Source organism: Phymastichus coffea, unplaced genomic scaffold, assembly GCF_024137745.1.
Source record: "Phymastichus coffea isolate CEN01 unplaced genomic scaffold, Cenicafe_Pcof_1.1 PCOF00020, whole genome shotgun sequence".
Taxonomy (NCBI): domain Eukaryota; kingdom Metazoa; phylum Arthropoda; class Insecta; order Hymenoptera; family Eulophidae; genus Phymastichus; species Phymastichus coffea.
The window spans coordinates 2,847,256-2,864,008 of NW_026706831.1; the positions used below are offsets into that span (position 1 = coordinate 2,847,256).

Genomic DNA, 16,753 nt, shown 5'->3' on the forward strand with positions numbered 1-16,753 from the left:
GGGTCGCTTAAGATATGTGAAGTGGACGCAGTTTCGACTTGGTGTAAAGCCCTGTTTCGATTAAAATCTGGATCTAAAGCAGGACTGTCTTGAATATCATTTAAGTCAGGGAGTGACTCTGTTGATCGCTTTAGATTTCCGCCAACTTTACTAATTGTCCAGCTGACACTCGAGGTTTTCGACTGGCTGCGTGTAAGTCGCTTATCTTTGTTTTCGCTCATTAATAAATATACTTATGTGCATTTATATATGTCAGACAAAGGGAAAAGAAAAAAAAATGAAATTTGTACTAGAAGGTGTAAATTTATTTGGTGTTTTATTTTGCTAAATATTACAAGTATTTATATATTTTTACATAATTTTATGTTGACAAATTGTTAAGTAATTACAACTTAATTAAGGAATTCTTATAATCTTTTATTAATGCGAAAAATTTGTCTACTCTAGATAACGGCTCACTAGCAGAGGATAAATTGGGAGAAGCCTTACAATTTACATTATTTTTTTTTATCAGTGGTAAAGGCGGATTCAAAAGAGCTTTGGGGATAGAAGGAGGCTCTGAAGATTTCTTTTGTATCTTAATTTTTTTAATCGCGCGCAAGGATCTTTGTAAAACTTCGTAAACCTCCGGGTTTACTTTTGTACCATCCTTCAGTATTTTAAGTTTCTCGTCACTTTTTGCAATTTTAATAACAGCGTCTTTAATATTATGCTTTTTTTTTAATCTTTGATTTTCGCAAAACGGTATTTTGTATTCCCTCCTAAATGTTTGTTGACAACGAACACATTTTTCCGGGATAACAAAATGTCGACATAAACATCTTCGAAATTGGGTGACCTTTTCTTCTAATGTTGTAGGCAAGTTACTTGATGAAGGTGCAGGTTGTTTGGGTGGACCCTGTACCTCATCTTTTGGTGTTGACCAAATCTCTATCGGACGAGCTAACTCTATTTTATTCTGCTTGGATATCTCTTTTAATCCATTTTCATACTTGTCCTTTGGCAATCCTAACTCGTGCTTTCGAATCTCTCTCCCGAGAGCTCTTCGTTGTGTTGTAGTTAGCCGTTTTCTAGATGTTCTATATCCTAATTCCACTAGAACAATATCGAAACAAAGATACCAAACTTATATTAATACCATATTTCAATAATTAGAATGATTCTAAAAAAAGTCTGAACTTCATATACTTTTACTAGAAATCTCAATCTAATTTATTGTAATAAAACCTTATCTATTTCTGTGTATAAACTAAGGATTATCGCGAATTATTTTACTTATAATTGTGAATTTTTAAATGACTTTGCTAATTTATCTACTTTATTTGCTAAAGCCCTTTTTGAAATCGTATTCCTATTAATTAGTTTGTCATTAATTTTTACTTGCTTCCTAAGATTTTTAACTTGTTTCTTTAGGGCAGTATTTGTTTTGATTAAATCTACACAAATATTTCCCAAACTAGCTATTTGTTCAATTCTATGCTTATTCTCTAATTCAAGTTTCGCGACACGTGCGCTAAGACTACAACCGTTATTGTTTATTCTTGTGATATCGGAGCTATGATTATTAACCTTATTAATTACGGATATTTGACTGTCCTTTAAATGTGTAATGTCTTCGATTAATTCATCTACCGTGTCGACTATTTCGTTAGAAAAAGTATTAAAACTTACGAACGGTGGCATTACAACTAAAAGAAAGACCAAAAATCTTATCTATCTAACAACAAAATTTTATTAAAGCTTATTCGTTTGTAGAATTATGAAAGCCGACAAATGGTGGTGGCATAGCTAAAGGAAAACTGTATGTGAACGTTTTATCAAAATCTTATTTTTACAGATATATATTACGGCAATTCATTCCTTAAATATAAATTTTGATTCTTACAAAAAGATATTTATCTTTATTTTTACTTAAACTTTCTTAATTAAACCCTTCATTCTTTGATACTATTTATTTTAAAATTATTTATTTTACTTATAACAGGCAATTTTCTTATTTAAATTTTTCTAATTTGCAAAATTATTTATTTCAAAATTTCTACTTTTATATTATTTTTCTCAGCAAGATTTCCTAAATTTCTTTTAAACACAATATTCTAAAACTCTTATTTTTACTCCGAGTTTTATTTATTTATTTATTTTTAAATTTTCTTCCGCAGGATTTCTAATTTCTCTAATTAATTTTTATTGCTAATGTATTTCTTTCCGACTCAGACAAGATTTGTAATATTATCTCAAAATTTTTTCTGTATGTTATTTTCGATCTTTCTAAATTAACCTTTTTATTTCTAAATACAATTTTTAGAACAAAACATAAATTCAAAACCATCCTTTTTCTGTAATAAGCATTTATTCTTATTTCTCTCTTCAAGGCACAAAAGAAGACTTTTCTTTGGACAAATTTTCTATTCTGATTTATAATTTTATTTTCATAAAAAATGATTCTTCTCTGAAAACTTTTTTCAAATTTCAAATACTTTTCAAACCCTTTTATTAAACAACTTAATTTTTTTTATTTTTCTCTAACTCTTCTATTAATTTACTCATTCAAATTTCAATAATTTTCTAAATTATTTCACTATTCTTTATTACAAAATAAATTCCCATTAATTTTCCCAAAATTTTCCTAAGTTCAATCCAAATAAACTCCAATTAATTTTCACTTTCAATTTAAGCTATCTCCTTGTTTAACACAAAACTTATTTTCTATTTTCTCAATTAAATCAGTGATTTTCTGACTAATAAATTTGTATTCTTATTCAAAAAAAAAATTTTATTTCTTTACTTTATTTTATTCTTCACAGATTTCAAATTCAACAAAATACTTTAAGTAGTATCTATTCTTAATTTTCTTTTACTCTAACTGATCACTGATATAATTTAAGAAAGGAAAGCCCTAACAGTTTTCTTTGCAACAATTTAATCCCTCCGGGGCCTCCAAAATTTTTATATGACGTCGGGGTCACTCTCAGGTACGCTTGGAGTAAGCGTAAAAATCGGTGGGAAAAAAAAGATAGATTGCATTTTTATGGTCCCCTTCCATTATCAGCGTGATAACACTTCACGATGTATACGCGATGATCGTAGGCCCCTGTCAACACATGCGTGTGGGACAAAGCAGGATAGAGCGTTGATTGTAAGCTTGAGTACGCAGGCTCGGGCCACTATCAAAGTTTATAAAGTAAAAGGCGAGCACGTGCGCAGCCTTTTACATAAAACATGGCCTCTCCCTCTTAAGGAGGAGGAGGAAACCATCATCTTCCCATCCCTTCCTTGAACATTTCTTCAAACCTAACCACACATCATAATAAGCCGAAAAATCAAATACAAGATGAAAACGCTATGGATATTACGGAAACAATAGAAGTGATTTCAACAAATAAGAAGAGAAATGCTACAGACGCACTAAGCATCCTAGAAAAAACCAAACAGATTAAAAAAAAATAACACACAACTTAATCAAAAAGAGGGCTCCCTTACAAAGAAATTCCAATGAATTCAAAAATAATTCTAACAAAGGAGAAAACTTCTATCCAGAAGTTAAAGATGTCGATAATCTAACAAATACTCATACTAACCTAGCAGTCAATACAGCAGTACCCCCTAACCAAACTTCCACGCAGGAACCTACACCCAAAACTCCTTTGTTCCGATGTTTACAGAATACGACAATACCAACTACGGACCATATAAACTTTTCGGACAAGACAAATCACCGATCCAAAATCCTGATGTTAATGTTATTGCAAGGGATATACTCAAAATTGTAAAAAACAAAAATGATTTCAAAAAAGGACCCCGCAGAATCCGTATAGGAAATGGCTTTCGGTCAAATTTTCTGAAACTTTGGGAAATGATAGTTCTTGGCACGTAGAACAAAAGTTCTCCTGGGTCCAAACCATGAAATCCATTTTTTCTCGAGCTACACCCCCTCAAAGTCAACCCCTTTCGCGCATATGCTGTATAGCTAGGTAAATAAGTATTGTTCTGATTGGATGTAATATATGCATATATTCATACATATATACTTATACACATGAAGTCTGAGTACATACAAGCTTATATATATATATACACCCCCCCCCCCACACACACACACACACACACACAAGGGACAGCTGTGGCCTGTTGGTAGAGTGCCGGACTCACGATCTCAGGGTCGTGGGTTCGAATCCCGACCTGGGCTGCGGCTTTTGCCGAAGACATCTCGACTGAGGGTGCCTCGGGGATGACGAACTTCCACAAGCCTAAGTGTCGCCCCTGCACTATGGCAAAACTGTTATCTCTCCCACTGGGTGTTCGCCGGTATATATAGGTTGGTATCAATGAGGTTTCAGTGCGGCCTCCCCCGTGATGTAATGACTAACGTCGGTTCTGCAGGGAATCAAGGCTAAGAGGTGGAGTTTTCGAACGCTTTCTCCACCTAAAGAAACGGACAATATACACTGTACACATAAGTGGTCGGTGTGTGCGTTTCTTAAAAAAAAAAAAAAAAAAAGAACACGGACGTGTCTAGTTTTTTTATCCATAGTTATTCACTCACTATGTCTATTTCATTATGCTGATTACCTCGGTTCGCAGCATCGGATGTAGTATTCAGTAATGAATCATCAGGGTATCTAATATTTTCTTGATGCCGTGCATATCCCAAATACCACAATACACTAGCAACGTGTGCACATGTACCTAGAGTACGTGCCCCACTTTGACAAATGCAATAGTAGTCCAGAATTGTATCTTCGTCATTCTGACGATCTTCATTGTCTACATCTTGGACTGCATATGATATAAAAATCTGGTGTCTGGTAGCGTTGCGGAATCTTGAATACAAACGTATACGCAAGAATCCTGGCTCATTAATATTTTGATTAAGCTGAAATTCCTCATCGTTATCCCTTACTACTTTATCTTGAACATATGAAGGTGAAAGATTCACTTGGTAAGTGCCGATAGTCAGATCTCTAAGGTAGTCCAAACCAAATATTGGAAAATCTACCACAGCTTCCTGGTTCAATCTTCGCCACTGGCCATTTCTCCGAACTAAGTTGTCTAACTCTACTCTCGCTTGCACAACATTGGGCATCCTTGATCTTCGAATGATCTCTCTGGCCTGTACAGCATCTGCACCTTGCATTATAAGAACAGGGTGGTATCTATTAATGATAGCTCCAGCTATACGATAATAGGCATTAAGATGCTTCGCGTGCTCTAGATTTATTGTCTGGGCCAGAACTTAAAAATATTTGTTATATGACCATTACGTGCTTTAACTACCCAGCGATTTTTCGTTACGATCCTGGAATCATTTGCATCTACAGTCGTAAGCTGTCTTTGCCCAAATTGCAGGCATTCTGTGTTCAATACCGAGACGTTGCAATAAAGGTACAGCATCGCAATAGCCCCTGTCCACTAAAACAATGTCACCATTTTGGAACCAGTTTGCCAAAGTATCAGCATCTCTCTCGAACTCTTCGCGAAGAATTTCGGCATCGTTATTTCGAGCATCAGAAAAATATGGACCGAAAATGGTTAGGATATAATCATCCGGCGCTACTACTAGGGTTGGTTTCAAAAGGTGACGGTTTTTGTGAAGAGAGTATGACTGTTGTAAGACGCGGAAGTTTGAGCTTTTATGAATGTAGGCATACGTACTGTATGTTTTCTGGAACAAATCTTAGTAGCAACGAGGACCTGACATAATCAATGATAGAACTAACATTTTGCCTACTTGATTGGTTGAAAATGACTTTCAAAAACTCATCGCTCAGGCCTTGCCTCATTTTGCATAAGAATATCAATAAATCTGTCCTGCCGACGTGCCTCAACTTTCCATTTTGAACAACAGGATCACAGTAAGTTAGGAGTTCTTCAAACTGTTGTTTATTGATTGGGGACAAACACTCAAACTCCTCATCAGTCAACTTATCGTAGTCTATACCTGTTCCCCTATCAAGTGCGACGTTCCTAAGTCCTTGAAGAAAGACTTGTAACTGCTGTCCTCTGATAATGTAAGGTCTGTTGATGAACTGTAAACCTAACAAAAGAATATTGAAAAATAAGCCATCATTATCAAGGTGATGTGCACAACTGCGCACGTTATCTGGTATATAAATATTGCGTTTTATAAATACCTGAATCCGACAATCTAATAATAATCTATGAATCTCATTTGGGTTATTACAAATGATACAAGTCTGAGATGCTGTTTGCGTGACAACATTCAGTCGCAAAGATCCAGGATCAGCATCCATCATATTCATTTCTTCAATGACCATGCGATTACAATTGATGCAGATCCTTGAATTCTGATCCAGAACTTCTGGAGGATGGTCAAGCTCATCTCGTCTAGTAATAACTATTTGACGTTTATTAGCATTGTCGTCACCATTCATGAATGCCAAAACCCGTGGGTTGAACTCTCTATTACATACATAGCACCGCATTTTTTTAAAACTATTATGTGATTACTGGCAGGGAAAAAAATAAACTCACAAATAACCGTAATATCGTCAGGTCTACTATCCCCAAAAGGACAGCAGGACCAACTATACCACGGTAGCTTGTAGAAATCCGCTCAGATAACTTAACTGTTGCCCTGAAAAGGACTACCAGATAAGCCGGAACCCAAACAGAAGAAGCCGTGAGATCGTCAGGTCTACTATCCCCAAAAGAACAGCAGGACCAACTATACCACGGTAGTTTGTAGAAATCCGCTCAGATAACTTGACTGTTGCCCTGAAAAGGACTACCAGATAAGCCGGAACCCGAACAGAAGAAGCCGTGAGATCGTCAGCTCTACCCCCCCAAAAAACGGTAGCACTAATGATTGATATATCGAAGATGGGATATATATATATATATATATATATCCTACATATATACCCTATATATATATATATATATATATATATATATATATATATATATATATATATATATATATATATATATATATATATATATACTGCTTGTATGTACTCAAACTACATGTGCATATGCATATATTACATCCAATCAGAACAATACTTGTTTACCTCGCTATACAGCATATGCGCGAAAGGGGTTGACTTTGAGGGGGTGTAGCTCGAGAAAAAATGGATTTCATGGTTTGGACCCAGGAGAACTTTTGTTCTACGTACCAAGAACTATCATTTCCCAAAGTTTCAGAAAATTTGACCGAAAGCCATTTCCTATAAGGATTCTGCGGGGTCCTTTATACAACTTAGTAAAAATAAAGTACTAATCATTGCTAAACACCGTAACACGGCCAATGAAACATTAAAACTAGAATATTGGGAAAAAAAAGAACCTTCTAGCGTTCATTCCAAATCACCTCATGATCACACAAGGAATAATTAAAAACGTTCCAATTGATATAGATGAAGAAGAACTAAAAGAAAATCTTGAACTCTACACTCCATTCGGTGAATTACAATTGCTACACATCAGAAGATTCTACAGTAGATCCCTAGACGAAGAGGCGAACAAATTCATTTCAGTACCAACCAAAACAATCCAATTTACCGTCAAAGGACAAACATTACCAGCTGATGCAAAACTATTTAAAATTGTATATCCGGTAGAAATCTATTATCCCCAGGTAAGACAATGCCAGGAAAACAAGCAGATTTCAACAATAAGCATAAACAAATTCTAGACAACCCAAGTGGAAGAACAAACCTGTCATTCATGAACTACATAAAAGATCTAAATAATAAAACCTCTAACCCTAATAACGAATCAAGAAACACAGCCACAAAAATAATAGAAGAAAATGAAAATAAGATAAATAACTTACTTCAAACCATCCCATTTGACAGCCTAATGAGAAGCATCCAAAGATACTTTGTAAAGCACTTCCAACCAAACACACCAAACAATCATGATCATCTCAATCATCCACATCTTCAATCAACCAATCCCAACCAACGACACAACCCTGAAATCTTAATAGAAAATATTTTCAATCAAAACTTTCCAAATCTAGAAAACTCAACCATACCAGAAACAAACTCAAAATCATCTAGCAGCTCAGACTTACTAGCTCTATTTTAATACGACTTACCCTTTAAATGTTTAATAATAATAATAAGAACAATCATAATAATAAAAACAATAACAATATAAAAAATATATATAATAATAATGAACTAAAAATCCTACAATGGAACTATAGATCACTCATGAACAAACTTGACTCTCTAAAAAACATAGTAGACGAATACGATATCTTACTTCTATCAGAAACATGGCTTACAAAACACTCACACCCAACAATCAAAAATTTTAATCTAATCAGAAGAGACAGATATCATCCCACTGACAAAAACCTCCATGGAGGAGTTTGTATCTACGAGTAGAAAAAACATTCTTTATGAAGAAGTAGAAATTTATTACAACCCAACCTTCATCGAAACAGTATCAATCAACGTCACTCTCAATAATAAAGAAAAAATAATATTCATCTCAGCGTATCGTTCACCAAGTCAAAATCTACCACCAGCTGAATGCGACAAATTCGACAACTCTATGTCCCAATATCACAAAAAAGTGATAGGAGGTGATTTCAATGCCCATAATCAAATATGGAATACATGTGGGAACACATGCACACCAGGCAAAAATCTATATGACAGCATTCAAACATCCAACCTAATCATTCTCAATGATGGCACTTATACCAGAATAGAAAACTCAAATAGCCAACAAAAACAGTCCGCAATAGACATTACCATGGCATCAAACAACTTATATCTAAACACAACATGGCAAAGAGAAGACATTAAACTAGGTAGCGATCACTTTCTCATTAAAATTCTCATCTCTAAAACAATCAAAAAATGAACATATACTTCCACTCATAAAATTTCCACAAAAAAAACAAACTAGAAAAGATACCTATACAACTTGGAAAACGAAACAAACAACCTATTTCCACCAGATAATCCTAAAAATTACAAAAATCTAACAGATCTACTACTAAAAGAATTTCATAACAACCCCATAAAAAATAAGAACGTTAACTCCCAATCAACACAAGAAATTTCTCCCCCATCAACAAACTAATCAGATATGAGACCCAAACTACACCAAAAATAAACTAAAGAAAAACTACAAATGCTTCTCTTCAACTCCTCCATGGTCAAACGATGAAACCAAACAAATAATCAGAGAACAAAGAGAAAAAGAAAAAAATTTACTCAAAAACCCATCAACTAAAACGCTCCATGAACTAGAAGCCCACGAAAAAGCATCTAAAAAAAGACTAAAAGAAATTAAAATTGAAAACTTTAAAAAGTACACTGAGGAAAAATTGTCACGAGAATCAGATGTAAGCGAAGTTTGGAGAACTATACATAAATTTAAAAATAACAATAACTACTACCCACAAAATGACGTCGAAGTAATAAATAACATGACAAAATTTACGAACGACTTCTGCCCTGCAAACTTATCCAACAACTACAAACTGTTTGATTCCATCAACTCGTACACTTCTGAATCGCAGCACGAATACCTAGACTCAAACTTTACCCTTGACGAACTAGATGTTGCAATTAACGCAGCAAAAAAAAGTCAAGCTCAGGCTTGGATCAGATTTAGAATGAAATGCTCCAAAACACTCCCACAAACTATAGAAAACTTCTCCTAAGAACACTTAACGAAATTATTAACACTGGAGACTTTCCAGAAGACTGCAAAGAATTCCTAACAGTTCTAATCCCTAAACAGTCCAAAGACAAGTTCAGACCCATTACACTAGCTTCGTGTATCTTCAAAATAACTGAAAGAATGATCCAAAACAGATTAATACACTATCTAGAAAATAACAAACTTATTCCTAACACTCAACATGGATTTCGTAAATACAAATCATGCTCCACTGCATTAGCCTCACTGATATCAGAAATTCATGAGTCTTTTATCTTAAATGAATACCTAATTTGATTTCTAATAAATATTAAAGCGGCCTTTGATAATGTAGATCCTGTCATCCTGAATAAAATCCTAATTGATTTCAATATACCGTCAAAACTACGAAAGTTTATATATAATATGATCATAAACAGAAAACTATGATTCAATATCACTCATGAACTCGAAGATCCCTTTATAGAACATATTGGAACTCCCCAAAGATGTGTCCTTAGCCCATGACTATATATACTGTATGTGGCCTACATAAATAAACACATCTCCACACCAAATGAATCTATATAATTTGCAGATGATACAATAGTTTTTAACAGAAATAAATCCATCAACCAAGGACTAGAAGCAATACAATACAATATTAATGCAATCATCAAATTCTTTGAAAATCTAAAACTAACAATTGCACCCCATAAATCTCAACTAATAATTTTTCACAAAAACAGTATCAAGACAAATAGATACCAACTAAAAATAAATAATACAGTTATTGGCAATATACAAACAGTTAAATACCTTGGTCTTTACCTAGATTCAAAACTAAACTGGAATCATCACGGAACATCTAATATCAAAAACAATTAAATTAGTAAACATCATCAAAGTTTTAAGAAGAACCTGGTGGGGAGGACACCCCCAGAACCTAATGAATATTTACAGAGGACTCATAAGATCTAACCTAGAATATAACATCTTTCTTACAAATATAAAAAATAAAAACCTAATAGAAAAACTCCAAAAAATCCAAAATCAAGCAATACGACTAACCTTAGGATACAGACTTACAACACAGATCAATGTAATGTTTGCAGAAGCAAATGAACCCCCCCCCCCCTACATATAAGAAGAGAATTCTTATCGAACAATCTCACTCTAAAATTAGCATCAATAGACGATGACCTGCTAATAAACAAAATGTATTCACTTATGTTAACAGCAAGAAACAACAACATGCTCGCTAACATATGCCTAAACTTTCCTCAAAACATTTGAAAATGTTTTCTACTACTACAGGCCATTAATTAAAAAACAACTAACACCACTTCCCTACAAATATAACTTTAAAGCAATAACACTAAACTTAACCAATATCATTGAGAACAACATCGGACACAATATATCTAGCAAAAAATCCCAATAGTGAATTCAACACAATCTTTGCAGATAAATTAAATAACTCCACAACATTCTACACAGATGGATCCAAAATAAAAGATATTGATCCAGTTGGTTTTGCCGTTTACTCTCCCAACACAAACTTACATCTAATGTACAAAATTAAAAATAATAATGCTTCTATCTTCACTGCTGAAGCAATAGCCATATCTAAAACTCTTGATCTTATCAAAATTAGAAATATCCCCAACCTTCACAGACTCTCAAAGTGTCATTTTAGCTCTACTCCATTACAACCCTACAAAAACAAAAAATATTAATTATATAATCCTTGAAATAAAAGATAAAATATATAAGCTTGTTGAACAGACCTCCCTACAACTATGCTGGATTCCGGCGCACAAAAATATCACAGGTAATGAAAAGGCAGATACTTTAGCAAAACAAGCTACAAAAAAAGGAAACAAAATTAAAATAGCATTCCCATACTTTGACTTTCAAGGAAAATTCAAAAACAGATACATAACTAAACCAAAAGATTATCTGATAAAAACAAGGCAAATTTTAGGTGTCAAATACTTCCAAACCTTCTTTAATAACAGTAATAACAGTGCATTGTTCAAGAACTATAACAAGAAAAGAGACCACATAACAATGATGAACAGACTTAATGATCCAACCATTACTCACTAAATAAAAGCATGCATAAAAAAAACATAAAAGACTCTCCCAGATACGACTGTGGCTACTGGTCTGAGGATATTGAACACGTAATTGTCGACTACCCCAAATACGCTAACCAAAGAAAATCTCTAATTAACAAAACTAAGAAAAGCAAAATAACATGGCCAATAGATATCATACGCGTTCTAAATAATCCAACAACTCCAATAGCTTGCTATGTCACAGAATTCCTCAAAAAAACCACAATACAAGTATAAAAAACAAAACAATAAAAACAGATACATAATCCTAATACTCCTACTTCCCTGTAAAAAACAACAGTGCTGGCCACCAGCCTCAAACATACCGAAACGCACTAAAATCAAGAGCTGCAACTCACTCACACAAACTCAAACATAAAACAACGACACCAAACTAACACCTGGGGGCCTATTCTGAAAAAAAATTTTAGCACACGTCATAAGCATTTATCACATCTAAAGTGATTAATTCTGTGGTAAACTGAAGTGACAAACTGATTTACCACAAAATTTTTTTTCAGAATAGGCCCCCTGGTGATGGCACGGCAAAGCTTTAAGTATTGCACGCCAACGAAAAAAGAAGAAGAATTCATCGAAACGACCCTGGCAGAAAAATGATTGATTTAAAAAAAATATATATACCATTAGCTTCGTCTTAATTTGTACCACCTATAAATATATAATAAATATATAAATTATATTGAAGTTATACACCTTATATAACTTCAATATAATTTTGGATTTAGAATTTGGGGGGGTACAGAAAAGAAAACTTAGATAATTTTGAATAGTCCAAATAGACATAAAGCTATTTACTTAACATTTTTTAAGAAAATTCACCATTTTTCTGCCAGGATCGCAAATTTTATTAATTTTTTGCATTTTACTATGTTTCTATGAAAAACGCTGTATAATTCAAATTCTACAGGGATACAAATTATATTTTTGGATTTCGTAGATGGTACAAATTAAGAAGAAGACATTCATATCATCTAATACATTAAAATTTCACGATTTTTCCGCCGAGAAAAGAGATTTTCCGCAGCGCGGAAGACACGAAATTAGAATCGTCGAATTAGACTACGAATTAATTTTTTTCTCAATATTTTCGAGGGGTTCAAATACCAAAATAACTATTTTTCAAATGGTACTGATTAAGGCAAGGCTTGTGGTGTATTTTGTTGTAGGAAATAAATAGTTTTCCTATCAGAGTTTCCTACTTTATCATCCGAGTAATCAGCTGTTTTTGGATGTACACCCAACGTGGATTGAATCGCGACCCCCCCAGTCAGGTTGGTATGAGAATTCCGTCGTTGCATCGGAACGAAGAAACCGCGGGAAAATTCAAAAATGAAAATTCGTTTTAAGATACGATAAAAAGCTAAAACGTTACTAATTTGTTTTTAGGTTTAAAATTACTTGTTTGCCGAACAATGAATTTAGATGCATGATTATTTGATTTTAGGTTTTAATTATATAATTTAAGAACGAGCGTTATACTATGGCCAATCTGAAAACCACCGTTACGGACTTAAAGTAGCAGTCAAAATCAAAGCTCGAATAGCAGACCTGAAAAAGTCTGTTTACACGTGTCTATTTTAAATGTTTCTTCCGAGTTTCTTGTGCTTTTACCTGCTTTTGCTTCAGCAAGGATTTATCATTATGCTGGCATTTAGATAAGTTATTATTTATTTATTTATTTACTATCCACAATAGAAAATAAAAACAAACTAATAGAATTCATTTTGAATGCATGGACAAGAATTCTACAACATCAAAGATAGATCACTCTAAATGTAACAAGATTTCATTGTCCATACATTCAAAATGTATTCTATTATTTCATATAAAAGGTAGCTAAGAAATAAATAACGTAATTTAAATGATACATTTTTTATCACTAACTTGTCGCTCATACTTTCACTAACCACACAATATAGTTGTACATTTTTATAACAAATACACTGCATAATAATTATGCTTGACACGAATCCCTCTACAGTCTATGAACAAATTCAATTATTTCTTCTGAAGCACTGCTGTTGTTTACATAGTCTTGAAGCACAGCATTCTCCAATGATTCACTGTCTTCTTCATTATCTTCTACATTATTTGCTTCTCTCTCTCCTACTACCACTAACAGTTGCTTGATATATGGCTAGGCTTTCTTGAATGACTCTGATTAGTCTTAATCGGAGAATCGATCTGTTGCCAGGAATTGCTGGTACCAAGTGCTCTATATTTTCTAAATACTCTCTCCGTTCGAGACCTGCAAAGTTACACAAAGTAAATTTATCTTATTTGGAAACTTTGTAATAATGTGAATTAATTATACTTATCTAACTGTTGAATTCTTCTTTGGTCCTTTGCTGCCCTGCACTGTCTGCTGCTTCTCTTTTAATCTATGCGCCAAATTTGTCTTAATTCTTGCCATCCAAAACTCGTGAATAGCCATTTATACTTGAAGCATAAACCTTGCATCTTCATAGGTAAAAACTGTGATCTAACCTCGGTCGGGTACAGTGGTGCTCAAACGACGTAGCTTATTTCCAATTTTAAATTTCCCGCGTCGCGAATTAAGTAACGTCCAGTGTAGGAGTTTAAGAACACACGTTAACTTAGGACTTTGTATATTAACATGTCTAATTAAATTTTAGAGTGTAAAAATTACAATAAAACTACTTTCAGTGGGTAAAATTTAAGTTAAAGCTAGAAATATATTTTTTCTTAAGACATAAAAGATTTTCCTCTAAAATTTATGTTAAGTCGTAACAATTTGTAAGGGCTAGAGCCCCTAAATCTCACCCGGTGGCAGGACTTGACGGTGCTGGCACGGCAGTCGTGGAGAGAACGCTCTCCTCTTCCGGCTTGCCCGGCAGTCGTCGACGACATCGTCTAGCGTGCGGAGCTCCCTCGCGAACCTCTTCTGTTCAACGGAACAGCGTGTATATTCTACACATTATCATTCATCATCATTACACTTACATATTATTATATTATAGTAGTTGCCGGAGGTTCTGTCCCTCAGAGAACACCCAACAAACTTTCATGTAACGCCGTAAAACTCGACACCCTTTTCGAAAGCTTCATCGCCGTCGAAGATCTTGAACCGCGGCCGAGTAAGATCGAAGACGACAATCTTTGCGAACAACATTACATTCAAAATACCACTCGCGATGAATCAGGTCGTTACACCGTTAGGTTACCATTCAAAGGCGAGAAATTCGAACTCGGCCACTCAAAGGCCCTGGTGATGAAACGTTTCAAGGCTTTGAAGCGAAAATTCGAAGCAAATCCAGCCCTGAAGGAAGCTTACGAGAAGGAGATCAACAACTACCTGGAGTTAGGCCATATGACGCTGTGTGAGGACGACGACGAAAGCGGTTACTACCTCCCTCACCACGCGGTCATCAAGGAGTCAAGCGAAACAACCAAGTGCAGAGTAGTTTTCGATGCGTCCGCAAAAACCTCGACCGGTATTTCACTGAACGATGTTCTGCTCGCAGGTTCGACTCTTCAGGACACTCTCGTCGAGCAGATCATTCGCTTCCGATCGCACCCCTTCGTTCTAACTGCGGGCATTGAAAAAATGTATCGGCAGGTCTGGGTTCACCCTGACGACAGGAAATATCAGAAAATACTCTGGTACTACAACGGTCGAATAATGGTTTTCTACATTAACACTGTAGTCTTCGGAATCAAAAGCGCCCCCTTTCTAGCTATCCGCACGCTGCACCAGTTGGCCAGGAATGAGGAAGCTAAATTTGCACGAGCTTCGCTGCTTCTATGTCGCGACTTCTATGTCGACGATTTTCTTTCAGGAGCTGAGACATTGGAAGAGCTGCTGGCGATTCGTGACGAGATGATCCAACTTCTGAGACGTGGAGGTTTTACCATTCGAAAATGGTCTTCGAACCATCCGTCTGCTTTGGACAACATCGACAAGAAAATCTTCGAACTGGATTGCGGGGTTCAACAGTCTGCAGTCAAAAAGACGCTCGGGATAGTCTGGGATTCTGAACGCGATATATTCACGTACTCGTGCGATCCGGAAAATACGGAGTTTGTTTCTGTCGAGAGAGCGCGCCTTCAGTAGCACCCTCTTAAGTGTCTAAGAGAGACACAGATGCGAATGAGTCAGTAGACGTGGACGGGCCACGGAGCTATCATGCTGGACGTACGCTCTCACAACCCTGTCAATACACATTAACTGTAAACCACTAATTGTATCACACCCATACTCCCGTGTCCTCGATATCACAACATGGTGTCAGAAGTAGAAGTTAAATTTAGCATCGACGCAGTGAATAAAAGTGACAACTAAAGTTCTACGCTAAGGCAGCATCTAAGCCAAGAAAAAGCAATAAGAATTGCGTAAGTGGTGTTAAGACCGTTCGTATTGTTAAGAAAAAAAAAAAAAAAAGAAGCATCAGTGTTTTCAAATAAAACAATATGACGAGCACACAAGATTCGACCGATACTGGAGTACAAAGCCAGGCTATTTCCCAAGCTGCTGGGCAAGCAGCTTCCAATGTGCAACCTCCCAGAGAATTTGAGTTTTCTAAACCTGAAGCATGGCCGGTCTGGATAAAGCGTTTCCAAAGGTACGTAATGGTCGCAAATGTAAATTCCAGGCCAGAAAAAGAGAAAGTAGATTTGCTATGCTACACGATGGGGAAAGAAGCTGAAGATGTTTTGACGCGTATATTTCCTAACCTAGCAGACACGACGCCTTACGCAGAAGTACGGAAAAAATTAGACGAATATTTTTCTCCGAAAAAGAATGTTATTTTTGAACGGTTCAAATTCAATTCAAGTGTCCAAGAAGAATCTGAAAGTGTTGATGCCTTTATTACTGCACTGCACACATTAGCAGAAAAGTGTGATTATGGTCAATTGAAAGATGATTTAATCCGTGATCGCATCGTAATCGGAGTCAAAGACGTTAGAGTTTCGGAGCGATTGCAACTCACATCTAATCTCACGCTAGAAAGGGCAAT

The 16,753-nt window shown here is 35.2% G+C and overlaps 2 protein-coding genes and 1 long non-coding RNA gene across 5 annotated transcripts; 1 reads left to right on the top strand and 2 right to left on the bottom strand.

Moving 5' to 3' along the window:
• Nucleotides 1-307: 307 nt before the first annotated feature.
• On the bottom strand, nucleotides 308-6,746 carry LOC131675349 (uncharacterized). 3 transcript variants are annotated; one of them, XM_058954279.1, is made up of 4 exons: nucleotides 6,493-6,746; nucleotides 6,132-6,420; nucleotides 4,570-6,034; nucleotides 308-1,095 (listed from the first exon to the last, which is right to left on the bottom strand). In XM_058954279.1, the coding sequence occupies exons 3-4, from the start codon at nucleotides 5,132-5,134 to the stop codon at nucleotides 386-388; spliced, it is 1,275 nt and encodes a 424-aa protein (XP_058810262.1). In that variant the 5' UTR covers nucleotides 5,135-6,034; nucleotides 6,132-6,420; nucleotides 6,493-6,746; the 3' UTR covers nucleotides 308-385. The 3 variants fall into 3 exon arrangements, with proteins under 3 accessions (XP_058810262.1, XP_058810265.1, XP_058810263.1); XM_058954282.1 differs by having other exon boundaries at nucleotides 4,570-5,127; nucleotides 5,653-6,034; nucleotides 6,132-6,746; XM_058954280.1 differs by having other exon boundaries at nucleotides 4,570-5,409; nucleotides 5,653-6,034; nucleotides 6,132-6,746.
• Nucleotides 6,747-10,806: 4,060 nt separating this feature from the next.
• Nucleotides 10,807-12,069, bottom strand: LOC131675350 (uncharacterized). The gene is made up of 4 exons (XR_009303044.1): nucleotides 11,914-12,069; nucleotides 11,740-11,844; nucleotides 11,421-11,675; nucleotides 10,807-11,347 (listed from the first exon to the last, which is right to left on the bottom strand). It is a non-coding gene; the product is annotated as an uncharacterized LOC131675350 (long non-coding RNA).
• Nucleotides 12,070-13,254: 1,185 nt separating this feature from the next.
• LOC131675412 (uncharacterized) lies at nucleotides 13,255-15,849 on the top strand. The gene is made up of 2 exons (XM_058954391.1): nucleotides 13,255-13,289; nucleotides 14,838-15,849. Exons 1-2 carry the CDS (start codon nucleotides 13,255-13,257, stop codon nucleotides 15,847-15,849), a joined length of 1,047 nt encoding a protein of 348 aa, XP_058810374.1.
• The last annotated feature ends 904 nt before the right edge of the window (nucleotides 15,850-16,753 follow it).

Excerpts from the sequence above, each read along its gene's own strand:
- LOC131675349 (XM_058954279.1), bottom strand. The coding sequence starts at position 5,134 with ATGCAAGGTGCAGATGCTGTACAGGCCAGAGAGATCATTCGAAGATCA. Across the intron at positions 1,096-4,569 it reads ATCCGATGCTGCGAACCGAG|TGGAATTAGGATATAGAACA; the intron begins GTAATCAGCATA and ends ATATTGTTCTAG.
- LOC131675412 (XM_058954391.1), top strand. The coding sequence starts at position 13,255 with ATGGCCAATCTGAAAACCACCGTTACGGACTTAAA. Across the intron at positions 13,290-14,837 it reads ACCACCGTTACGGACTTAAA|CTTCATCGCCGTCGAAGATC; the intron begins GTAGCAGTCAAA and ends CCTTTTCGAAAG.